The sequence below is a fragment of the Scyliorhinus canicula genome, chromosome 13 (genome assembly GCF_902713615.1).
Source record: "Scyliorhinus canicula chromosome 13, sScyCan1.1, whole genome shotgun sequence".
NCBI lineage: Eukaryota > Metazoa > Chordata > Chondrichthyes > Carcharhiniformes > Scyliorhinidae > Scyliorhinus > Scyliorhinus canicula.
Genome location: NC_052158.1, coordinates 120,628,717 through 120,655,850, shown reverse-complemented (window position 1 = coordinate 120,655,850; position 27,134 = coordinate 120,628,717). Strand labels below are relative to the sequence as shown.

General features: G+C 44.9%; 1 protein-coding gene across 10 annotated transcripts in view; it reads right to left on the bottom strand.

The window, feature by feature from the left end:
• mcf2l2 (MCF.2 cell line derived transforming sequence-like 2) overlaps window positions 1-27,134 on the bottom strand; it is a 465,252-nt gene that overhangs the window by 356,370 nt on the left and 81,748 nt on the right. For 6 of the 10 annotated variants that reach the window (XM_038816477.1, XM_038816487.1, XM_038816481.1 and 3 more), the window contains exon 1: window positions 16,215-16,461. The exons of 1 other annotated variant lie outside the window; for it this stretch is intronic. In XM_038816477.1, the coding sequence (XP_038672405.1) occupies window positions 16,215-16,356 (142 nt within the window). In that variant the 5' untranslated portion in view covers window positions 16,357-16,461. Of the gene's footprint in view, window positions 1-5,699; window positions 5,804-16,214; window positions 16,462-27,134 lie in introns of those variants that run through there. 3 more of the 10 variants (XM_038816483.1, XM_038816488.1, XM_038816484.1) reach the window with 3 other exon arrangements.

Here is a 27,134-nt window from a genome sequence, read left to right as displayed (position 1 = left end):
GTAAAGTCGGGATACTGAGACAGGCAGTGGGTTAGTAGTAAAGTCGCGATACTGAGACAGGCAGTGGGTTAGTAGTAAAGTCGCGATACTGAGACAGGCAGTGGGTTAGTAGTAAAGTCGCGATACTGAGACAGGCAGTGGGTTAGTAGTAAAGTCGCGATACTGAGACAGGCTGTGGGTTAGTAGTAAAGTCGCGATACTGAGACAGGCAGTGGATTAGTAGTAAAGTCGCGATACTGAGACAGGCAGTGGATTAATAGTAAAGTCGCGATACTGAGACAGGCAGTGGATTAGTAGTAAAGTCGCGATACTGAGACAGGCAGTGGATTAGTAGTAAAGTCGCGATACTGAGACAGGCAGTGGGTTAGTAGTAAAGTCGCGATACTGAGACAGGCAGTGGGTTAGTAGTAAAGTCGCGATACTGAGACAGGCAGAGGATTAGTAGTAAAGTCGCGATACTGAGACAGGCAGTGGGTTAGTAGTAAAGTCGCGATACTGAGACAGGCAGTGGGTTAGTAGTAAAGTCGCGATACTGAGACAGGCAGTGGGTTAGTAGTAAAGTCGCGATACTGAGACAGGCAGTGGATTAGTAGTAAAGTCGCGATACTGAGACAGGCAGTGGATTAATAGTAAAGTCGCGATACTGAGACAGGCAGTGGATTAGTAGTAAAGTCGCGATACTGAGACAGGCAGTGGATTAGTAGTCAAGTCGCGATACTGAGACAGGCAGTGGGTTAGTAGTAAAGTCGGGATACTGAGACAGGCAGTGGGTTAGTAGCAAAGTCGCGATACTGAGACAGGCAGTGGGTTAGTAGTAAAGTCGCGATACTGAGACAGGCAGTGGATTAGTAGTAAAGTCGCGATACTGAGACAGGCAGTGGGCTAGTAGTAAAGTCGCGATACTGAGACGGGCAGTTGGTTAGTAATAAAGTCGCGATACTGAGAAAGGCAGTGGATTAGTAGTAAAGTCGCGATACTGAGAAAGGAAGTGGGTTAGTAGTAAAGTCGCGATACTGAGACAGGCAGTGGGTTAGTAGTAAAGTCGCGATACTGAGACAGGCAGTGGGTTAGTAGTAAAGTCGCGATACTGAGACGGGCAGTGGGTTAGTAATAAAGTCGCAATACTGAGACAGGCAGTGGGTTAGTAGTAAAGTCGGGATACTGAGTCAGGCAGTGGATAAGTAGGAAAGACGCGATACTGAGACAGGCAGTGGATAAGTAGGAAAGACGCGATACTGAGACAGGCAGTGGGTTAGTAGTAAAGTCGAGATACTAAGACAGGCAGTGGGTTAGTAGTAAAGTCGCGATACTGAGACAGGCAGTGGATAAGTAGGAAAGACGCGATACTGAGACAGGCAGTGGGTTAGTAGTAAAGTCGAGATACTAAGACAGGCAGTGGGTTAGTAGTAAAGTCGCGATACTGAGACAGGCAGTGGATTAGTAGTAAAGTCGGGATACTGAGACAGGCAGTGGATTAGTAGTAAAGTCGGGATACTGAGAGAGGCAGTGGGTTAGTAGGAAAGTCGCGATACTGAGACAGGCAGTGGGTTAGTAGGAAAGTCGCGATACTGAGACAGGCAGTGGGTTAGTAGTAAAGTCGCGATACTGAGACAGGCAGTGGGTTAGTAGTAAAGTCGCGATACTGAGACAGGCAGTGGGTTAGTAGTAAAGCCGCGATACTGAGACAGGCAGTGGATTAGTAGTAAAGTCGCGATACTGAGACAGGCAGTGGGTTAGTAGTAAAGTCGCGATACTGAGACAGGCAGTGGATTAGTAGTAAAGTCGCGATACTGAGACAGGCAGTGGGTTAGTAGTAAAGTCGCGATACTGAGACAGGCAGTGGATTAGTAGTAAAGTCGCGATACTGAGACAGGCAGTGGATTAGTAGTAAAGTCGCGATACTGAGACAGGCAGTGGATTAGTAGTAAAGTCGCGATACTGAGACAGGCAGTGGATTAGTAATAAAGTCGCCATACTGAGACAGGCAGTGGGTTAGTAGTAAAGTCGCGATACTGAGTCAGACAGTGGATTAGTAGGAAAGTTGCGATACTGAGCCAGGCAGTGGGTTAGTAGTAAAATTGCGATACTGAGACAGGCAGTGGGTCAGTTGTAATCTCTTCTGGCTAGCGCTCAAAACGTCTGTGGGCACTGGTACACCAGGTAAACAGTGATGTTCCATCACCACTGAGTGCAAGATTTGAGCCAATTAAATTACTTACTCTGAAATGGAAATTGACATAAATATATACAATGAAAGATTTACATCTGAGTTAGACTTTTGAAAAATTATTTAACATTTGCAAAAAAATAATCCAGTTGTTATGAATTTTCAATTTTCTTCACCGAAAACAGAGTCAATAACTTGCTGAATGGCATAACCTCACACATGAAATTGAGTCAAGTATGACGCAGCAGTTTAACTGATTCAGTGTTTAAATCTCCTTTTCCTTCTGCTCAAAATTGTATTTAAATAAATACAAACCTAGATGGTTTCCAAAAGTTAAAAACTCCCGAATCTCTTCTGTAAACTGATAACATGTTTCGTTGTTCGTCTTCCCCAGATTTTCATCCAAAAAGTTCACATTTCGCTGTCTCTTTTTCAAGACGACACAGAGCAACGGTCTGTGACTAACTGAGTCTAGTTGCTTTCCAAGTAGTAATCAGCTCAGGCTAAACAAGGGAATAAAAGAACCACTTTGTGGTGGGGTGCTGAGCCATTAATGTACAGCACTTCTTAAAGGAGCGGTCATCAGACAGGCCATGCGTAATATTATAAAGAGCGCCAGTCAAGCCCCAAAATAACGAAAAATCGATTTGCTATGCCTGAGAGAAGCGAATTGACACATATGTACAAATAAAATCCCAATGTAATCTGGACATTTGTGAGGAAGAAAACTCTTGGCAATAAGTAAAAATCGAGAATTTAGCAATTTGATTATATCCAATCCCCAACAGAACTTGTTTTTTTTAATTGCTTCAAAGTTCATGATTTCAACTTTATTGCCCAATTGACTGATGACAATCTGTTTTAAAATTCCAGTCCATTACTCCTGTTGTTTGTGAGCAACTAGAATATCCCATTACATAGTTGATAGAATGCCACAGCAACAATCTTATTATTGTTGTTCTCCTCCCCCTAACTCCAACCATAACATTCTTTTTCTCAATTTCTGCCTGTCCATTCTATAGAATCACAAATCAGGGGTAGGTTTCGCCGTTTGGAAGACGATGGGCGTGACCCAATGGCTACGCTGCACCCAATAAGCAGCTCGCTGCAGTGCAGCATGGCCGCTGAACGCCGGGAGACTACGCTCCCGCGATCCCCCCAGCTCACAATGCCTCGCGGGAATCAATCCAATCCCTCGAGACGTCGCAATGTGAATCCAGTCCACAATGGGCAGGATCCCTTTTTAGCAAATCTACATATTCGAGTGAGGCAGTTAGCCTCACCCTAATGTGCAGATTCCTGAGGTACCTGGGGCTTTGGGAGCATTGGCGAGCGCCATTCAGCACTGGTCCCAACAAACGAGGACCAGACGGAACAGCACTGGTAGGGGTCTCCCAGGGGGTTGGAGTCCCCCAGGTGCATTCCCTTTAGGTACTCCTGGGGTTGCATTCAGGCTGGGGGGGAAAGTCAGGGATTATTTCAGGAACCTCGGAGATTGGGATGCCTGGGTGCACTGGGCTCGCTGCCCCTGTGCTCGGGGGGGGGGGGGGGGGGGCTGGATTCTCCATTTCGGAGACTATGGGTGCGATTCAGTGGCCTTGTTGCATTCAAGAGGGAGAGTCAGAAAATGAGAACCGCAAATGGTCACCAAACCGTTTGCAAGATAAACGGCCCACTCCGAAATGGGATCCCGCCTTAGCATGGTGAGAAACCAATAATCAACACTTAAGCCCTATTTCCATGCAATTAATGGAAGCCACCCAATATCCAACAGCCTCCCGCGATCCAGCGGCCTCTCCTGCAAGTGGTCAGGCTGCTGCCGATTAGTACTCCTGTTGAAAAATGTGAACCTGGCTGAAGGGCTGCTGCGGGGACCCCGGGAGCTGAGTACCCATCTTCCCTCACAGGCAATGAGCCTGGAGGCACTGGGCTTGCTGCCTCTGTGCTCGGAGAGGGGTTGGGGGAGGGGGTGACAGGGAAGGGTGCCCTGATTGTGGTTGTCTGCCATGGGGGCTTGAGGGTATCATGGCTGGGGGAGGGGTGGTATCGGAGCTGGTAGGGGGGGGGGGAGGCAACCATCCGCGGGTCCTCCTTGCCATTTAAAAATGGTGACCTGATCTCTTGCTACAATAGGGTGTTCCCATTGTACAAAACAGGGCTACATGCAGCCTCAGCCGTGCGTTCCCTGTTCAGGCCCCTCATGCAATGCGAGTCGCGTTGAATAGCCATGTGTTTCTCGGCACTGCGAGTGCGGGAAACAAGCGGCTAAATGCGCTCATTTGGGGACTTGGATCTCTTTTGGCACCCTGTTTTTGCAGTCAGAGCTGAATTGCCGCTGATTTGGGCTCGTGCTGGGCGCACAAATCCAGAGGTGATTCCCTAAGCCTTGCCATGCAAATTTATGCATGGCAGGGATTGTAAGGGATCTCCTTGCGAATCCTGCTATTGGGCCACCATTTTGAGCAGGCAGCCCAATAGCGAGGTCCGAGACTGGGTCCCCCTTCCGTTCGCAATGCGATTCCCCCTACCATGGGATTTTCTGGGTCCACCTCTCACACAGTATGAGAGTAATCCAACCTCCCCCACGGAGCCCCCACCAGAGACCCCCATCAGATAGACCCCCAGCAGAGACCCCCCAATAAGAGAAACTGAATGGTTTAGAAGGCTCGAGGGGCTGATTTGCCTACTCCTGCTTCCATTCCTTATGATCTTTTGGTCATGCATGACCCAGCTCAATGCTTACAGTTCTAAAATGGTTTTTGTCCTGTGATGACATAAATATTGCAACCTGGAGTCAAAAAATACTACATTTTGCGTCTTGCTTTATTCTGGGGCATGGACAAGCTTCGGGTTAATTAGTGTTCTAAAAATCCATGACATGCACATATTGTTAATTGGCATGTCAATTAGTTAAGGCAGGGAAGCGGGCAGGCTGATATTCCTGACTAGCTGCTCAAACTTCCATTTGTATATCTGTTTATTCTCTTTGAGCAAGAAGAGAGTGCAAAATGACAGAATCCTCCTTTACCAAATAAAAGTCCACAATTTTTATTCTAATGAAGGCATGGTTCCTCTACATATTACTTATAACCAAACTGGTGCAAAAATTACTGTCACTTCAATAAAGGGTTACAAATACTAAAAAGCACATTGTAGCCTCTTTCACATTAAAAAAAAGTCTATCCCAACCGTCCCACGTTGAGTGTACTCCAGTCTCTTCCAATAATGCACTGTTACTTGCAGACAATTGTGCGTTGGAGCCTCTTCCTTTGTTCGCTCTCCATTCCACATTTTCAACAAGCTAAACCAGATGTCCAATTTGGAATGTTAATCATGGATGCAAAACCACACGTTGCTACTCTTCTGGCACAGGATGGCTTTTTCAACCGTCCTTCAGCCAAGGTTTTAATGTTAACACGCACAGCACATTTTAAAAGGAAAGCTGGTATATATTTTTTATTTTAAGAAGATGATGCCCACAGGTTTGACTACTGCATTTCCAGTTGAAGTTGAATCGAAGTATCATACTTACCAACCTTCTTTGGTGATGTCTGAGATTTAAAGCTGGACTTCATTAAATGTAACCACTGCCACTTTGAATTCTTTCAATTTTAAATTACAGTCTTGAGTTTTGTCCTACCCACAGAAAACATAGTAGCCACAAATCAGAATTTTGTACAAGAAAACTGTCATAACCTGCCCTTAAACAGGTCATAGGACACGAATGAGATTGGTGGGTTGATATTCCCAACCTATGGGGAATACACCCTCCCCCCACACTGAGGGGCAGGGCGCTCCCTTCCACATCCAGTATAAAACCCAAGTGCCATGAACTGTGAGCTGGCTCCTGTAGTAGAGTGACTGCTCTGTACTCTTGTTTTGTTGCATTAAACCTTTTTCCTTTGACTCAACCTGTTTGGCTTGGTGTGGGCTCCTGTCCGGACATATAATAAAAACATTAAACTCAGAGATTACAGTTCTGGGGAACAACACATTATGGGTGAAATGTTATCATTTTTTAGGGCAGCACGGTAGCATGGTGGTTAGCATAAATGCTTCACAGCTCCAGGGTCCCAGGTTCGATTCCCGGCTGGGTCACTGTCTGTGCGGAGTCTGCACGTCCCCCCCGTGTGTGCGTGGGTTTCCTCCGGGTGCTCCAGTTTCCTCCCACAGTCCAAAGATGTGCGGGTTAGGTGGATTGCCATGCTAAATTGCCCGTAGTGTCCTAAAAAGTAAGGTTAAGGGGGGGGGGTTGTTGGGTTACGGGTATAGGGTGGATACGTGGGTTTGAGTAGGGTGATCATTGCTCGGCACAACATCGAGGGCCGAAGGGCCTGATCTGTGCTGTACTGTTCTATGTTCTATGTTCTATTTTTGCACCATGTACTGCCTCAGGCAAGAAAACAGGTGTGCAGCTCAACGGCTGCACAAATGGCATTTCTCGCCAGATAATACAGCACTTGGTACAAAAAAAGGGACGTGGTCTTCATGCTGGTGAGTCGGTGCATGAAAAAACTGGCATCGCCGGGAATCCCTTGCTCAAAAGACATCCCAATCTCCAATAACAGATAGAGACAAAGCCCCCTCTGCCACACACACACACACACACACACACACACAGACCCCTCTCACACAGCCAGCTCCCTCTCTCACATGTATACGAGCAACGGCCCACAAATGGGCAACCCCTCTCCACAGACAAACAAAACCCCTTCACCCCTGTGGAGGTCCCCAAAGTGGGCCCCTTGGCACCACCACCTGGCACTACCCTGGAATGTCCCTCTCCCCCGAGGGCTATACTTACCTGTGCGTCCTAGCCGGGTTCCCTTCACCTGGTTCCCTTACTGAAATCACATCACATTGGCAAGGGAGGGACATCCCAATGTGGGTGAACAATACAGCGGTGAAGCCCTTTAAGGATATTCTAACCTATTTAAATGAGATTTCCACCCACGGCAAATACAGGCGCATAGTCCCAGCATATATAATAAATCAATGAAAGATAATGGTTGGAAACATATTTCGTTTTGGCACAAGGCTTCAAAGTGACTAAATAATTAATATTCGTGAATTCACATTATATAGTTGCTATAACAATGCAAAGTGACTCTGCAACACTCTATATTTGTGCACATTCTCATATTTACAGTTCATCAAATTTCAGGATCTTTGACCTTGTTTCACAGAAAGCACTTGGAAATATAAATAAATCTTTTCCATAATTAATAAGCTATTTACATTGGGTCTGGTAACCCAGAGAAGGATTCTGAGTGGGAGTAAGGTGCAGAAAGGGGGAAGCGACAACAGTTGTAAATGGGTGCCGTAAGAAGTCTTACAACACCAGGTTAAAGACCAACAGGTTTGTTTCAAATCACTAGCTTTCGGAGCGCTGCTCCTTCCTCAGGTGAATGGGTGGCGAGATGACTTGAGTGAACCTACGACAGATTATGCAACTAATGAGTATAAAGAAGGAGGCACTGAAGATTTGTGCCATATCTGGGTCCCAGACGATCTGAGTTTGAAAGACTGGGGGCTGAATTTTTCCTTTGGAGACCGAGGCCCGATTCAGTGACCTCATTGCACACGAGCGGGCGAGGCCAAAAACAAGAATCGCGCCAGGTGCCAAAACATTTGCAATGCAACTGGCTCGCTCCCGTAGGCAAAATCGGGATCCTGTCGTAGCGTGATAAGAAACCAATAATCACCATTTAAGTCCTATTTCCGTAAAATTAACGGGTGCCACCCAATATCCAATGGCCTCCCATGATTCAGTGGCCTCCCCAGCAAGTGGTCACGCTGGCACCAATTACTACTCTTTTTGAAATATGTGAACCTGGTGGAAGGGACCCTAGGAAGTGAGTAGCCATCTTCGCTCACAGGCAATGAACCGGGGGCAGTAGGCTTGCTGCCCTTGTACTTGGAGGCAGCTGGAGGGGGGCGACCGGGGGGGGGGGGGGGGTAATCGGGCTGTGGTGGTCCGCCATGGGGGGTTGGGGGTATAGGGCTAGAGGCATCGGCACCGTGGGGGGAGGCTCTGCAGGGGGCAACCATGCCAACCTCTGGATTGTGTGTATACATTCCAGGGAGACCCTAGCCCCTGCCTGTCTGCCGCTCCGATGACCATAACTCCCACTGACCATGGAGGCCTCTGACTGTGCGGCTGAAGGCTATAGCTAATAGGGGATTGGCAATTGTAGTGAAGTGAGCACTTCACGGGTGGGATACTCCGAGCCTCCATGCCAAAATCACGATCGGGACAGGGGCAGAGAATGAGCGTTGACACCGAAATCCGGCGCGGTCTCCAGAAAATTGCCACGAATCGCGCACGGTCTAAGCGGAGCGGGTAGGGGGCTATTGACAGAGGCCCCCGCGGCGATTCTCCGCCGGAAAGTGGCTGTGTTCCCGACAGCGTGGTTCTAACCATGTTTTGCCTGTCAGGAATGGACAGTGGTATCTGCGGAGTCAGTCAGCGGCCGCCTTGGTGGGGGGCGGGGGGGATCCTTCACCGGGAGGGTCTCACGGCTGTTTAGTAAAGCTGCCAACCTCCTGGTTGTATCGTCACACAGCAGCTCTTGTTGAGTGTGACTTCCACAAGAGTCCTTAATCCTGGGGAATGTCCCCCACTGCCCTGTTAACTGCGATAGTAGCACTGAACTTGGCATGCCTTCCTTAATAGAGGCCATATGGGGCACCCAATGGCTCTCCATTCAGTTGCGAGACATGGGATGTAAAGTTACCCACACTTCAGAAAACAATGGCTGAAGCGAGATGAGGAGAAGGTAAGCAATCCTTATAGGCCAGGAACAACAGGGTTCCTCCCCGTCCTCCAAGTTACCTTCCATCAGAACCCTCCATGCACCCCATATAAAGACCTCCATTGTTAGGGATTGGACCATCCCACCACGCCACACAACTCCCCTCCCAGCCCTCCAACATGGTTGTGAACCTGGTATGTAAACCTATATCATCATGCGGACATCTCCCCTCCCCAACACAACTGGAAATAAAACTTGTCAATCAGGCTGACTTATGGGCTGGGAATGTATCAGGACTAAAAGACATTCTCTGTGGAGATTCAGGGAAAGCTGGACTTGTGGTTTTCTGGTCCAAAACGCAACCCCATTTCTCTCATACCTCATACCACCATCTACGTAATCTGCCCTTGTTAATATCCGGGCCTTAAACCAGCAATCAGTTTTGTACATTTTATTTTCTGTTTTTTGATAAATTTAGAGTGCTCAACTCATTTTTTCCAAAAATCTAGTGTAGCCAATCGACCTACCCTGCACATCTTTGGGTTGTGGGGCGAAACCCAAGCAAACACAGGAGAATGTGCTAACTCCACACGGACAGTGACCCAGAGCCAGGTTTGAACCTGGGACCTCGGCACTGTGAAGCAGCAATGCTAACCACAACACCACCATGCTGCCTTCAGTTTTGTACATATTGCCTGCTTAGTGGAGTGGATTAAAATTGGAAACATTTGTCTCCCAGCAGCTCCATAGCGGGGGAATAGCCTGGGTAATTTTAACTGTCCACGCACCTCGTTTTCCCCTGGTGTACAGAGTTAAGGCCTACCGCAGCACACTGTTTAAGTCGAAGTCGAGCTCTTCCCCAACACAGATATAAAACATGTTCAGACAAACAAGTGGGGATTGTCTGAGGGGCTGCAGTGCGTCACAGATCAGATATGTGACCCTGACTCAGAAATGAAAAATTGATCTCACTACAATAAAGAATATCCCTAACAGTGCCTCTCCACATTTTCCTCCAGTTCTGCAATTAACCTTAAAAGGTTCTTCTTGCTTTTCAGTTGATGTTTTAATCAGTGATTATGCTGGATCATCAGCAGAAATCAACTGTAGAAACTACTAGATCATAAAAATGTCAGGAAGCATAATGACCATTCATATTTGAATATTAAAGGTTCTTGGGTTAATTACTAATATATTAAAAATTTTACATCTCGACACATTTCTTATCAATCAGTTCCCACAATAAATTTTTACATCCACATTGCCCATGAAGGCTGCATATGCAAATTTGTCATTCTGTAGTTGTACCCTCCCTCCGGCAAAGGCACTGTAAGGGCCTCCATTTTGAACTTCCCAGCTTTTCAACTGCATTGCAGAGAAACTCTTACACAATAACCATAGCTATTTCTCTGCTCTCTGAAACTACCATAAATTTTGCTTTTTAACTGTAAATAAAATTAAAGTGTTATATGATGGCATTTTGCCTGAAGATTATATCTATGTTCTCGGGTCCTTGGTACAATTTTGATTTTTTTGTGATAATATAAAATGGATGTTATTGAATCAGCAGGCAATTTTAGATCTTTCTAATCGTTATTTCCATTCACTTCATCAAACCTTTTTTTAAAAAAAAGGTATTTCTTACAATAGCTGCCACATTGGTTAATGTTTTGCTTTTCTTTTTGTCCCTTTAGAGAAATGTTCACATACGAGAAATTTGTTCGGTTTTATTTAATTATTTAATCTTGTACTGCAGTATTATTTTGAATGATTATTCAATAATGTTCTGGTTTGATTCAATAATGTAGAACTGGCCAGAATGGAAACAGCCCAGCGTTTCAGGCAAGACATGTAGCTAAATTAAGTTAATCATCATCAGAAGTTTTGCACTGCTTTGCTACATCATATATAGACTTGGGGTTTAGTTAGTATGGCTTTAATTGTTTTGACCAGTTAAGTGATCAAGAGGGGCTGGTTTAGCACAGAGCTAAATGGCTGGCTTTGAAAGCAGACCAAGGCAGGCCAGCAGCACGGTTCAATTCCCGTACCAGCCTCCCCGAACAGGCGCCGGAATGTGGCGACTAGGGGCTTTTCACAGTAACTTCATTTGAAGCCTACTTGTGACAATAAGCGATTTTCATTTCATTTCATTTTCAAGATGGATTTTGGGAAGTTTTTAATGTGGAGAGAGATGTGGAGAGACTACAGAAAAGGGGATTCCCATGAACTAGTCCAAAGTGGTCAAAGGTTCCAATACCAATTCTGGAGTATTACATTCATAATTGAGCACTGCACGACAGGAAGAAACTATTGGCCCAGGAAGGGTTGTAGCACAGATTCACCAGAGGTATGCTGGCATTTCGAAGGTTAAATTATGAATATAGGCTGAATAAGTTTAGCTTGTATTCCCTTGAATACAGGAAATTGCGAAGTGATCTGATCAAGGTGTTTACAATGGGAAAAGGATTTGATAGGATAGATGTAGAAAAACAATACCTCTGGTATGAATAAAACTATACAATTTTCAAATTAAAACTAGGCCATTCAAGTGCAAAATCAATAATTCTTTGCACGTAAAAGGTTCACAGCATTAGGAGATGAGAGCCATTGTATGTTTACAAGGGCACAGATTGATGAATGTGTAGGTATAAAGTGGATAATGGAACAATGAAGAATGGAACCACTCCCCAGTGTTGGTTCAGCCCAATATTTTGACTGATGGTAACATTTTCTGCTGCCTATTACACGGGTGTCTGCATTTTTGGAACTCCAAAAAGGAGAATTTCTACTACGAGAAATCAACAGTATTGCTACTGGTTGGGTTGCAAGGCAAGTAGGATAAAGATGCAAACTTACCAAATGGAGTCTGGGAGAAGTTGGGCCAAACCCAGTTGTGCCTTTTTATCTACAGTGTTACCCTAACACTAGCAGCATTAATATTTAAAAGAAATGCCAACAGAACCAATCCTCATCCTTCCCTTATTGCTAATTCTCTATTTCGGTTACAGGTAAAGTATTGCACTCACTTTGTGACAATGGAAGATATTGCCATCCTCACAGTTATGGTCCATGGCATGTATTACTGATAGAGCCAAGCACAACATTTCCTCTGCATAGATTCCATTCGCCAAAGCTTGATATTCTTGATACAATTTCCATCATTGTCAAATCATACAATCACCGTCTTACAAATTGTTTTTCTGACTGGAGGGAAGTGTGCAGTGAGATTCCCCCAGGGTATTGGGGGGCATTGTTTTTTTCTTATACTTAACTGACCTTGACTTAGCATAATGAGAACAATTTTCAAGTTTGGGTTTATTACAAAACTTGGAAAAATAGCAAGTAGTGAACAGGCGAACATATTTCTGGAAGATTGTTGAAATCGTCAGAAATATGGTAGATGCAATTTAATGTGACTAATTGTTAAGTATTGCACTTTGGAATAAACAACATAGAGAGAGACTACATTTAGGGGGTGCAAGAGCAGAGGGGTTTGGGGTGCATATTCACAATTCCTTAAGTATAGAAGGTCAAGTTTAGAAGATAGTTAAGAAAGTGTATGGGATCTTTAGATTTATAAATAGGGGCATTAAAGACAAAGCAAGTCAGGTTAAACCTTTAAAAATCACTGGTTAAGTCTCAGCTGTGTAGAGTTCTGGGCACCACACTTTAAGGAAGATGTCAAGGCCTTGAGGGCATAGAGGAAGTTTACCACAATGATATCAGGGATAAGGGACTTGAGTTATATGGAGAGGTTGGAGAAGCTGGGATTGTTCGCCCTGAAGCACAAAAGATTAAGATGAAACTTAATAAAGATTTCCAAAATCATGAGGAGTTCTGGGAAAGCAAGTAGGGAAAAAATATTGGCCAGAATTCTCTGTCGTCGGGATTCACTTTTCCCACGGCTTGTCACACCCCGCCAGGGGGTTTGCCAGCATCCTGGGGTGGTTACAATGGGAAATTCCATTGACAAGCCGCGGGAAGATAGAATCCAGCCATGAGAAGCACACGGCTGGGGAAGCTGAGATTCCAGCCCATTATCTTTGTCAAGTGAGTTGTTAACCAGAGGTCATTGATTTAAAATAACTGAAAATGTACCAGAGGGGAAGTGAACAGAAATTACTTCACACAAGAGTTGTTAATACCCAAAACACATTAGCTGAAAGTGTGGTGGAATCAGATTCCATAAGAACTTTTAAAAGATAATTGGACATGTACTTAAAGAAAACTAATTTGTCAGGTTATGGGAAAAGTACTAAATTGAATAGTTATTTCAAAGAGCCAGCACAGAGACAGCTGGCCGAGTAGCCTCCTTGTGTGCCTTAAGATTTTACTGCCAGGATTTTTCATTTCCTGTTTTTGTTTCAGATTCCCAGCATCAATAGTATTTTGCTTCAGTATTAGAATGTTCAGGGCTGGATGTAATAAAAACATGGATGAGGGTTTCAGGAGCAGATGAGCTGAAGGAGAGGGTGGAGATGAGTGTTGTTGCAAAGGCGGAAGCAGTGTTGCTGCTGGAGATGATAAGAATTCAGAAAGTCTACTCAGTGTAAAATAGGAGACCAACATTGCAAACAATCAGGTACAGCCGCAAGCAGTAGTTCGGGAATCGAGGTAACCAAGTTAGTGGCAGGGAATTAAGACAATGGCTTTGTTCTTCCTAATATTTAGTTAGTGGAGTTTCTGTTTGTCCAATATTAAATGCAAGTCAAGCAGCTTGACAAATCATATACAGTGGAGAGTCAAGAGAAAGGCAAGGATCTAGAAATTAGTCTACACCACATTTTGGTATGGGAATTTGCTGCAATTTACAAAGTGCTCACGTCTAATTAACAGAAGGTAGACAGCACAGGACGTTTGGTACTACCTTCCCATTTACCTGATTGATGGGCTCCCATATTGCAAGCTGCCTCAGTGTTAGGTGCAGGGGCATGGGGTGAAGGGCTGGCAAGCAGTATGTTCTTAAAGCATGTGGTGCAGGTAGCATTGAATGATCTAAAAAGCAATCTATTCACTTAAAGAGAAGCTGCACTGAATTGAAAGAGACTGTTGCTGATCTATTGCGGCAATTGAATAGTTCTTTCAAAGACCCGGCGTAGACACAGCAGGCCGAATGGCCGCCTCCTATACCAGAAGATTTTACTGCCAGGATTTTTCGTCTTCTGTTTGTATTTCCAATTCGCAGCAGATTGACAGACACAGTATGGGAGGCCCTAGCGGTGTATCTGGTCACATTTTTATGTGAACAGATCACTAAATCTCCGACCCTTCTTGTGCGAATGCAGTAACCCTCCTTGCTAAATCCAGGAACTCACTACACACCTCCAAAGTCACCCTACTCTACTCCCAGTGACTTTGCAATAGCAGGTCATTCCAAAATACCTTACTGGCAATTTGGCCCCCTACTAGACTCCCATTGCAGCTGAAAGCTTGTTCTTTGGTGAGTGACAAGCAAATATCTACAAGGAACCTATGCCACCAAATTTTGAAAGTTGCTAGGTGCTGTGTGACTTCATGATAGCACCGGATCAGTGCTTCTGGTCCATGCAAGGGGAGCAACACGAGCAACCTTCTCACCATGCTGGGACCACACCAGGCACAATAATCCCCACAGGGAGCATAAAAGCAAATTACTGCGGATGCTGGAATCTGAAACAAAATAAGAAAATACTGGACAATCTCAGCAGGTCAAATGACAAAGAGTCATCCAGATTCGAAACGTTAGCTCCCTTTTCTCTCCACAGATGCAGTTGGACCTGCTGCGATTGTCCAGTATTTTCTGTTTTTGTTCCACTAGGAGCGTATTCGGCTTCCATGGCACTATCTCCGGTGACATTACAAATCTGGGGCTGGATTCTCCCACCCCCCACCGGGTCGGAGAACCGCCGGGGGCCGGCATGAATCCTGCCCCTGCTGTCTCCCGAAGTCTCCAGCACCGGATATTCGGCAGGAGCGGGAATCGCGGCGCACTGGTCGCCCTTCCCCCCCTCCCCCCTCCCCCACCCGCTGCTGTAATATTGGTCCCGCCGGCGTGAATCAAACCACCTCCCTCACCGGCGGGACTGGTGACGCAGGCGGGCTCCGGGGTCCTGTGGGGGTGGGGGGGGGGGGTTCTGGCCCTGGGGGGTGCCCCCACAGTGGCAGGCCCGCGATCAGGGCTCACCGATCTGCGGGCCAGCCTGTGCCGTGGGGGCACTCTTTTCCTTCCGAGTCGGCCATAGACTACGCGATGGCCGATGCGGAAGTGACCCCCTCCCCTGCACATGCGTGGGGATGACGTCAGCAGCCGCTGACGCTCCCGCGTATACGCGGACCTCCGCCAGCCGGTGAAGTCCCTTCGGCCCCGGCTGGTGTGGCGCCAAAAGCCTTCCACGCCAGCCGGCGGGACGGGAGCCACTCCGGCGCAGGCCGAGCCCCTCAAGGTGAGGGCTTAGCCCCTAAATTTCCATACCAGCCTCCCCGGACAGGCGCCGGAATGTGGCGACTAGGGGCTTTTCACAGTAACTTCATTGAAGCCTACTCGTGACAATAAGCGATTTTCATTTTCATTTCATAAAGGTGCAGAGTAATCCGCACCTTTGGGGCGGCCCGACTCCGGAATGGTTCACACCACTCCATCCCGCCAGGACCCCCTGCCCTGCCAGGTAGGGGAGAATCCAGCCCCTGGATCTCACATTCAAGGTATTAGAAGCATCAGCAATTACTTCAGTGATATGACAGAACCCAAGATCAAAGAGCTATTGGCTTCTGGTGCTATTACTATTGCGTGTATCTAAACAGATTAATCCATCATTCACCTACAGATAAAACAGAAGCTTCTTTAAATCCTGTCTGGTTCGTTATTTGTAAATACTATTGATGGGAGTTAATCTGCTTGACAACGGAAGTACAAGCTGTCACAATTCAAATCCAATTTTATGACTGCCCAAAATAATTGGGGCTAATAAGTAATTCAAAACGAAACTTAATTATCAACATTACACTACTACAACTTATACTGCAACATACTGAACAGGTTTAACGTGTATGCATTAATAATTCATTTTTCCATGCAACCTATACCTTCAAACTCTGCATAAATATAAAAATCATCCTTTAACTATTCATCTCACTTTACATTTCAAACGTACAAACACAGCATGTTATATGAACTCCAGTTTTCATCTCTACTCTTCTGCATAATGTATAATACAAGATCTTTATTGGACTATTTATTTAGCTTTAATTAATCTAAAGTATACCATAAAGAGTAAGAGTTTTCATTAAATCATAATCAATTGTTTAATACATACTTTTCTGTTTTTTGCCCTCCAAATGTCGACACATTTGTACAAAGTGGAAGTAGGACTTCATTTCTCCTTCAGAAATCCGGACAACATTAAAAGGCACAGTCCAGGATCCACAACAATCACAGTCACAATATTGGTAAGTCATTGATTGCACTCAAAGCTTATGTCCTCATTTAGTGGACCTGTTTGAGGGAAATAATTGCAATGCTCCACAGTCATGTGATTCCTCAGTACCTTACTCAAGGTCATGTATTAGCCTCATGACACCAGCCAATACGCTGAGGAAATCTTACCGGTGAAGCTTATTGGCTCGTGGCTTGAGACTAATTCTAATTAGCTGTTCTCTTGCGCAACTATCTTCTATTCTAGAAGATTAAAGGCACATTTAGTTACAAGCCAATGTTTTTGCAAGTATTTGAAATAAAGTTGTTAAAAAATTATGACCTGATTTTCAAGCTGGTTAACTATTTCCCAAGCACGTATTTCATACCATACTGTAACCATATGCTGCAGCTCATTGCAACAAATGTAATTTTGACTAGATTTTTTCTATAGCAAGTTTAAATTAATGCAAAATTATAAAGCAAGTAAAAATTTAAACAAGCTTCAACAAAGTTTTGAACTAATTTAAAGCCTCTATCTTAAATGAAGATTTACTCTTAACAAATCTTTAATTACGAGCTAAGAGCTTGTCCCTTACTAATGGTAGCTTAAAGCAATTAGATTTTTACTAATTAGATAAACACAATATTAAATATGAAGCTTTATTAATCAATTGAACTTGAGTAACTCAAGAGTGACTGGTTTTAACAGTGTAATATTCTTAGCAAATAGTCAATGCACCTGAATTATTTTTAGTTCACTTCGCTGAATTCTATCCTCCAGTGTCAATGTCCCAACAGCGATATATCAGACAACACAGATGGCCTGTTCCATGCTGTTACAGACCCCACTTTGCTGTCTCTAAATGTTGGTAGATTAAAACAGGCAGCAAGTAATATTAACACTTCTCATCCTTTCCTAATGATTTAACTGGTGTTAATTGCTTCTCAAATTATTCCTGCTTAATTTGGCCTTCCAACTTTTGAGAGTACTCATCAAAATCTATTTTCTTGCTCTTTTTATATTTGTGTGGGTATTGCTGTCAAGGCAAGCATTAATTTCCATCCTGAAATAACCTTGAGAATGTGGTTAACTGTTCAGAAGGGTTAGGTTTCTGGTCAATGGAGATTCTAGGGTGCTGATGATGGGGATTTCAGCAATGATAAAGCTGTTAATTTTTAAACAATTCATTCTTGGGATCTGAGGATCACTGGAAATGTCAATACTTATCTACCATCCCTATTTGCCCTTTTGAAGGTAGTGGTGAGCTGCTTTTTTGAATTGCTGCAGTCCCTGTGTAGGTACACCACAGTGATGTTAGGTAGGGAATTCCAGGATTATAACCCAGGAACGGTGATATATTTATACGTCAGAATGATGTATGACTTGGGACGTGCTGTTGATGGAATATTGACAAGTTGCTGCCACAGTGCATTGGTACTGGAAGAAGTGAATGGTTAAAGTGGTGGATGGGATGCTGATCAAGTGAGCTGCTTTGTCTTGGATGGTGTCATTCCCCTGGTGTGTTTTTGAAGTCATCCAGTCAAATGAAGAGCACTCCATCATACCCATGACTTGTGCCTTGTAGATGGTGGACAGGCTTTGGGGCATCAGAAGGTGAGTTATTCATTCAGCCCCTGACCTGCTCTTGCAGCCACAGTGGCCGGTCCAGTTCAGTTTCCAGTCAATAGTGATGTCCAGCATAGTGACGTCAGGAAATTCGGTGATGTTGAATGGCAAGGGTAGATGGTTCGATTCTCTCTTGTTGGAGATGCATGGCACTTTTGTAGCGTGGATACTATTGGTCATTTATCAGCCCAAGCTTGAATGTGGGTACAGACTACTTCAGTATGAAGAGTTGCAAATGATACTGAACACCATGCAACCATCGGAGAATTCCCCCACTTTTTACCTTATGATAGAAGAGAGGATGAAGCAGATGAAGCAATTGAAGGTGGTTGGGCCTAGGGCACGTCCTAGGATAACTCCCACAGTGATATCCTGAAGCTGAGATGATTTGCCTCCAACAACCACATCCATCTTCCAGGTATGAAATCAAGCAGTGGAGGGTTTCCCCCCTCTCCCAATGATTTCGACTTTGCTGGGGTTCCTTGGACTAAGTTCCATTTGATAGTACTGTCAGCAGCGCATCTCTTTTGCACTCACGTACTGGGCTTCACTATCACTGAAGATGTGGATGTTCATGGAGTTTCCTCTTCCTATTAGTTGCTTAACTTGTAGTGATATATATACATGCTGGTATATAAAGAGTTAACATAGTGTAAGACAACCACTAGATGGCAGCACTAGATTCATGTATAAATATGTGATCTGAAAGGATCTTGGTCCTCTTCGAACCAGGAGTGACTGGACAGCAGTTAGAGAGAGAGAGTTATAGCATAGTTAATACTTATAGTTAAATATAGTTAATACTTATTCTGATTTACTTTATCATCAGTGATAGTTCTGTAAGAGTGAACAAACTCATTTCATCATTAATATTTAATTTGTTATTCATTAAAACTATTTTGCTTTGAATTGAAGATTGGTAGTTTCATTGAAATCTAACCATCAGGCCATTCTGGAAGTAAAGCAAAGAGTAACGACGTATTACAAACAAGTAATATAACATGGTACCAGGTTTTGGCTTCAGTAACCTAACTAGAGTGATATAGACCGATCAGAAAAAGAAGAAAACCTTAGCAGCTATTTGACTCGAGAAGCATCACAGCAAACAAAACCTTCGAAAGCAAACGCCTCAATGGACAAAGCTCAAGCTGGTCAACACGCAATAGAAATTTACAACTCCTTTTAATATTCTGCTGGTTAGGACAAAGCTAAATTTGATGTTATTTTAAACAATTTCAACAACCACTGTAAGATCCAAACAAATGAGACATTTGAATGTTTCATCGATCATAAAAGATTGCAAAAAAATAGGGAAATCGTTCAATAGCTTTGTAACAGACTTAAGAATTCTAGCACAATCTTGTAGTTTTTCAGCACTGCATGGTTCTTTAATTCGGGACCAAATAGTGTTTGGTATCAGTGATGAGTGCCTCAGGGAAAGATTACTGAAACAAAAGGATTTAACGTTAGAAATAGCGATTGAATGAATTGGCTGAGTTTGGACTACTTTAAATTGCACCGAGGGAGTAGGCAGGGATGTCCTCTCTCCCCACTGTTGATTACCTTGGCCACAGAGTGATTGGCGATGGCTCTGAGAGCATCAAAGGACTGGAAGGCGTTAGTCCGGGGGGAGGATGGAACGCAGAGTCTCATTATATGCAGACAAGCTACTCCTATACATTTCTGACCCGTTAGGGGGGATGGGGGCGATTATGAAGATCTTAGGGGAATTTGACCGGTTCTCGGGGTACAAATTGAATATGGATAAAAGTGAGGTTTTTGTGATCCAGGCGAGGGGGAGGAGAGGAGATTGGGGTAGCTGCCATTTAAAGTGGTGGGAGGGAGCTTCCATAATTTGGGAATTCAGGTGGCACGGGGATGGGAGCAGCTATATAAATTAAATTTGACCCGGTTAGTTGAGCAAATGAAGGAGGACTTTCGCAGGTGGGACATGCTCCCACTGTCACTGGCGGGGAGGATACAAACCGTAAAAATGATGGTCCTCCCGAGGTTTCTGTTTGTTTTCCATTGCCTCCCTAATTTCATACCAAAGGCCTTCTTTAAGCGGGTGAATAGTGTGATCTCTGGTTTTATGTGGGCAGGTAAAACTCCGCGAGTAAAGAAAATGTGGGTGGAGCGAAGTCGAGGGGGGGGGGGAATGTGTGCTGGCACTGCCGAACTTTAATAATTACTACTGGCCAGCAAATATTGCCATGATCAGGAAATGGGTAGTGGTGGGGAGGGGGGGGGGAGTCGGTGTGGGAGTGAGTAGAGGCGACACCATGTAAGGGCACAAGTTTTGGGGGCATTGGTAACGACTCATTTGCCGTTCTCGCTGGCCCGGTAATCCACAAGCCCGACGGTAGTGGCTGCCCTGAGAGTCTGGGGGCAGTGGTGGAAGCATATGGGAGTGGAGGGAGCGTCAGTGTGGGCTCCAATTTGTGGTAATCACCGGTTGTCCTGGGAGGTTGGATGGAGGGTTTCGGAGCTGGCAGACAGCAGGGATTGAGAGGCTGGAGGATCTATTTATTGATGGGAGCTTTCTATGCTTAGAGGATTTAGAGGAGGAGTTTGAATTGCCAGAAGGGAATGGGTTTCGATTTCTGCAGATAAGGGATTTTGTGCGAAGGCAGGTTGCGACCTTCCAGCTTCTACCGCTATCTTGTTATGCTCTTGGCGTAGCATAAGCGGCTTCCTTGATGTTCACTCTGACAAAGGAAGGTTCAGACGTGGAGATAACTTCAACAAGTTTATTAAACTATTTACAATTCTCCTACTCGGGTTCGCCACTACTGTTAATCCTTCTATAGCTACTCAGACTGACTAAACAGTCTGCTACAATCCACGTGGTGGGTGTAATATTGAATCAACCCTGTGTCTGTACTCACTGAGTGTCTCCACTGGAAAGTGGAAGATCATGTATCCTTTATATATGGGTTGGTGTAATGCCCCCCTGTGGTAGTGTCACCTCTGTGTGTATCTTGAATGCCCATTGGTCGTGTCCTATCTTACTGACCTATTGGTTGAGTGTCTGTGTGTCATGTTTCTGGTGCTCTCTAGTGTCTAGCTAGTCTACATGTACTTACATTAACCCCTTGTGTATCTACAGTGATGCATATCACCACAACCGCCACAGGGGATACAGGACAAGGTAGTTTCTAAAATGGGGGTGCAGGAGGGGAAGGTTTCAGATATCTACAAAGAACTCATGGAGTGGGAGGAAATTCAGATAGGTGAGCTAAAGCGTAAATGGGAAGATGAGCTGGGAGGGGAAGTAGAGGCGGGTCTGTGGGAGGATATTCTGAGCAGAGTTAACAGATCCTCATCATGTGCCAGGCTCAGCCTGATTTGATTCAAGGTGGTTCACCGGGCACACATTACGGTGGCCCGGATGAGCAAGTTTTTTGGGATAGAGGACAAGTGCGTGAGGTGTGCGGGAGGGCCAGCAAATCATGTACATATGTTTTGGGCACGAACAGACTCAAAAACAGCTTCTTCCCCACTGTCACCAGACTCCTAAATGACCCTCTTATTGACTGACCTCATTAACACTACATCCTGTATGCTTCAACCGATGCCAATGCTTATGTAGTTACATTGTATATCTTGTGTTGCCCTATTATGTATTCTCATGTATTTTCTTGAATTGTTTAATTCCCTCTTCTTCCATGTACTGAATGATCTGTTGAGCTGCTTGCAGAAAACTACTTTTCACTGTACCTCGGTACACGTGACAATAAACAAATCCAATCCAATCCAACATTGCCATTTCAATAAAAAATCCTGTTAAGGAAGGATGCCAAGCCAGTGGTGCATCCACCTAGGAGAATTCCTGCTCCTCTCGAGAAAGGTTGAAGCAAGAATTAGAGCGACTTCACAACCAAGGGATAATCTCACAAGTCACGAAACCGACTGACTGGGTCAGTTCGATGGTTTGCATGAAGAAGCCATCAGATGATCTATGCATCTGATGGTCCCAAGGATCTCAATAAAAACATCAGGAGGGAACACTATCCCATTTTGAAACGAGAGGAGATCACCAGCGAGATGGCGAATGCATGCATATTCACAAAGTTAGATGTATTGCAAGGATTTTGGCAAATGCAACTTGACTCGAGCAGACAACTCTGCACATTTAAAACACACTTTGGAAGATTTTGTTTCAATCGTATGCCTTTCGGTATCATATCTGCATCTGAGATATTCCACAGGATCATGGAACAAATGACGGAAGGAATAAAAAGTGTTAGGGTATACGTTGATGACATCATTATCTGGTCAATGACACAAGAAGAGCATATTAAGTGACTAAAGCAAGTGTTTCAGCGCATCAACAAATATGGCCTCAAACTAAACCAATCCAAATGCACTTTTTGAATATCAACACTTAAGTTTTTGTGTGGTACGATATCTGAACATGGTGTACTACCAGATGTTGAGAAAATGTCAGCTATTCAAAACATGAAAGTACCTGAAGATAAAAAAGCTGTACTAAGACTTTTAGGCTTTGTCAACTTTTAAGCAAGTTCATCTTCTGTTTGTCAACAAGGACAACAGCTTTAAGACACTTAATAAAGAAGTCTACACCTTTCGAATGGACAGAGGACTATCAGAAAGAGTGGCAAGATTTGAAAGTTCAACTCATGACTGCACCAATACTAGCTTTCTTTGATCCAAAAAGAGAAAGCAAAATACCCACTGATGCAGGTCAGGATGGGATAGGCGCAGTACTCTTACAGAGATGACAGTTCATCTTGGGTTCGTGTGGCATATGCATCCAGAGCGATGACACTGACAGAATGTCGATATGCCCAAATCGAGAATTAATGTCTGGGACCGCGGACAGGAATACTCAAATTCCACGATTATGTTTATGGACTTCCCACTTTCATGGTAGAGACAGATCACAGACCATTAGTACACATTATCGACAAGGATCTCAGTGACATGACTCAACGACTCCAAAGGATTATGATGAAGATACAGTGGTGTGATTTTAATCTTATCTACACGCCAGGCAAAGATTTAATCATAGTGGATGCATTATCATGCTCTGCTATGTCTGCTAGTGAACCATTTGACTTCATAAGTGATGTCCAAGCTCAGGCACAGCTCTGTGCAGAAAACCTACCTGCATCAGATCAGAAGTTACATTTAATCAGAACTGAAACTCAGAGGGATGCCATGCTGCACCATGTCATTCACCATCTCAAGAATGGGTGGCTAAAAGGGCAGTGTTTTCAGCACAGAAACTTTCAGGCTGATCTGATAATCGTGGATGGAATACTTCTAAGATTCGACCGGATAGTAATTCCACAATGTCTTCAAGGAAATCACCAGAGAAAAGCTCCAAAGAAAGACTTGGGAGAAATTAAATTCCTCACTGCAGTAGAAGACTGCATTGAATCCCATAGAAGTCCAGCGTCATTACCCACAATGCGCAGCGTCAGCAGACCTATCAGGTATGAGCTCAAATTTAAAATTCCTGGACAAGCCCGGAAAATTTGAAATACTGCAGTGATCAAAAATAGATGTTTAAATCGTCATTCCCCAGTTGGCACCTAAAGATCTGGCGTCCGAGCTCGCTCAGAACAAAGAAAAAATTATAATTATTAAAAATGAATTGCAATTAAGTGGACAGATTAAAAAACGTAGCAAAGGCTGGAATCAACACTTCCAAGACCACAGAGGATTGCACCAAAACAGGAAAACTCTAATCAGTTGATCCAAGACCGCCATTGTTGAAAAAATGAGAAAGCCATCCAGATTGTCAGGCAGCCTAGAATCTATTTGCAGTACATATCCATATTAAAGGAAGAAAGCAAACCAATGGTACAAAGTAAACCCCACTGTCCAAATAGTGAAACAGCACTGAAACAGTGAAAATCACTTATTGTCACGAGTAGGCTTCAATGAAGTTACTGTGAAAAGCCCCTAGTCGCCACATTCCGGCGCCTGTTCAGGGAGACTGGTACGGGAATTGAACCGTGCTGCTGACCTGCCTTGGTCTGCTTTAAAAGCCAGCGATTTAGCCCAGCGTGCTAAACCAGCCCCTAACCGACCAGTAGAGCGACTGTGCAATTGCATACTTTGAGATGAATACATAAGAATGGATAGGTATGGTGCTGGGACACATATCAAGAGCAAGCATTCACTCGCATTATCGTGATGCTTCTCTCAAGGAGCTGAATTGCAACCGGTTTATGATCCTTCCAGGAATGCAAACGGGCAAGAAATTCCAGTGTTGCACGCCATACAAATTTATGCATGAGGGATTCCCAGGGAATCCGCTATTGAGCGGGCGGCCCGATAGTGAGGTCCTGGAACCGGCCAACAGCATCCCCTCTGCACCGCAGATCGGCCCCAAACCAAGTAAAGGGAGGAAAATGCAGTGAAATCACATGCTTGAGTAATTGAAATGCACTTAGTGCTTGGAATGTGCTCATCTCTCTTATGGGTCTCTGTGGGGGACTCCCTATTACAGGGTCCCTGTAGGGGGCTCCCTATTACAGGGGTCACTGTGGGGGTCTCCCTATTACAGGGTCCCTGTAGGGGGCTCCCTATTACAGGGTCCCTGTAGGGGGCTCCCTATTACAGGGGTCCCTGTGGGGGTCTCCCTATTACAGGGTCCCTGTAGGGGGCTCCCTATTACAGGGGTCCCTGTGGGGGTCTCCCTATTACAGGGGTCCCTGTGGGGGTCTCCCTATTACGGGTCTTTGTGGGCAGCCACCCAGTTACAGGGGTCCCTGTGGAGGGTTCCCCATTACACAGGTCCATGTGGGGGGGGGGGTCCCCTATTTTAGGATCCCTCTGGGGGTCCCCCTATTACAGGGATCCCTATGATGAGTCTCGCTATTACAGGGGCTCCTGTGGGGAAACCCCAATACAGAGATCCTGGGGGGGGGGGGGTCCCCATTTATAGGGGTCCATATGGGGGGAGGTGTGGTGGGGGGGGGGGTCCGGTAGTGGAGGTATGAGCAGTCGGTGCTTTGTTGGGGGAGGGGCCCTTGGATGGGCTCTACCAGCAAGGCCCTGTTGTGTTGGACCTTGCGGTGGGCCAAGGGGGCAACTGCCCAACGCAAGATCCACCATGCCAGGGCCACGCTGGTACAGACCACAAGTGATCCGCGCCCACGTAATTCCCAGCCACGGGAACTGGAGAAGCACGGAAGGCAGGAGCATAGGGTGCTGGGCCAGCTAGATAGATGCAAATGGCTCATTAAGACCCATTTGCATTTATTCATATGTTCCTAATGCCAGATTCTCCGTCCCATCCGGGAATGCAATCCAGGCGTCCCGGGAGGGAGAATCCCATCCATGAACTAAAGTCTCCTAATTAGTTAGTTGTGGTCTTTCCAAGAGAGATGAATAGACACGTCTCAGAAAGGAGTTAGCATGTAATTTCCATCTGATATATATAGTCTTTTTGGAAATTACTTTAGGAATCCTATCTATGGCGATGTATCTTGCCTCCACATCTAGAACATAGAACAGTACAGCACAGAACAGGCCCTTCGGCCCTCGATGTTGTGCCGAGCAATGATCACCCTACCTAAACCCACGTAACCCGTATACCCGTAACCCAACAATCGCCCCATTAACCTTACACTACGGGCAATTTAGCATGGCCAATCCACCTAACCTGCACATCTTTGGACTGTGGGAGGAAACCGGAGCACCCGGAGGAAACCCACGCACACACGGGGAGGACGTGCAGACTCCACACAGACAGTGACCCAGCCGGGAATCGAACCTGGGACCCTGGAGCTGTGAAGCATTGATGCTAACCACCATGCTACCGTGAGGCCCCATCTGTTGTGGCAGTCAAAGCAATAGCGTGGAATTTTCCCGCCTGATGACGCACTCGCTCCGCAGGTTTCCCGGTGGAGTGCAGTAGATTCAATAGGAAATCCAATTGATAGTGGCGGGACCAGAAGACCCCATAACCGGCCAATGGTGGATTGCCCTCAGCCACTGCAGTGGCGGGGAGGGGGCTGGTGGGGCGGGGCATGGAAAATCCTCCCCATAATCATGTTATATATCAAAAATGACAAAAATAAAATGCCACAAATTATGGTCTGATCTTTATGGAGTCAGTATACCAGACTAAAACACTTTACTCAAATGATGTAGACTAAAGGTCATGAGATGCACACCAAAGTATACAGATGGCCACCTGTTGAGTTTAACAACAGCTGTTTGTGTTTAACCTGTTTTAATTAAAGACGTTGTTGATTAAGAGCTGGTAATTTGTCAGTTATTTCTAACACTTGGATGTACTTGTTAGCAATGACTGTAACTGGCATTGAAGTTTTTCCTGATATACATCACGCAAGCTAAAATAATATAGTAAGAAGTCTTACAACACCAGGTTAAAGTCCAACAGGTTTGATTCGAACACGGGCTTTCGGAGCGCAGCTCCTTCCTCAGGTGAAGGAGCTGCGCTCCGAAAGCTCGTGTTTGAATCAAACCTGTTGGACTTTAACCTGGTGTTGTAAGACTTCTTACTGTGCTCACCCCAGTCCAACGCCGGCATCTCCACATCATAAAATAATATACACTCTAGTTACAAAAGCCATTCTGAATTGGTATCCTTCTGAAAATAACTGAGGTTTAAGGTCATAAAAGCAGTACAGAGGAATAGAGACCTCTCCCTGCTCCCAACTTGTATGTTTGTATGAAAACCTAGAAACAAATTTGAAAATGTTCCATATTTGTCACAATTGGCTTAAAATAAATTGTGAGGTTCTGATCTCAGCAGAGTTGTCAGAGAAAAATACCAATCAGGTGTAAGGCCCCAGTCTAATTCAAGGAGGAACAACGAGTGACTCAATCAAAGGCAGACGAAACAGGATGAAACAGGATAATTTACAGAAGCACGGGACAAGTTTCTTGCTGCCATGTTTTCCAGAGGATGATGGGACGTTAGAGGGGACTCAGATGTGAAAATAGGGCCCGATTTTAACTTTGTGTAAGTAAATGGATTTTGAGTGAGTTTGAATTTAGCTCAAGTTTAAATAAGGGGGGGGGGGGGGGTACTTCAGGATGCCTTGTGGTTATTTGGGGAAATACATATTTATAACACTTCCTTAATTCTTCCTATTCTCGATGCAATCTTTTCTATCAAGCAGGCGAGGTGGAGGACTGTCTCCTAGACTCTCAGAACATGAAATGAAATGAAAATGAATGAAA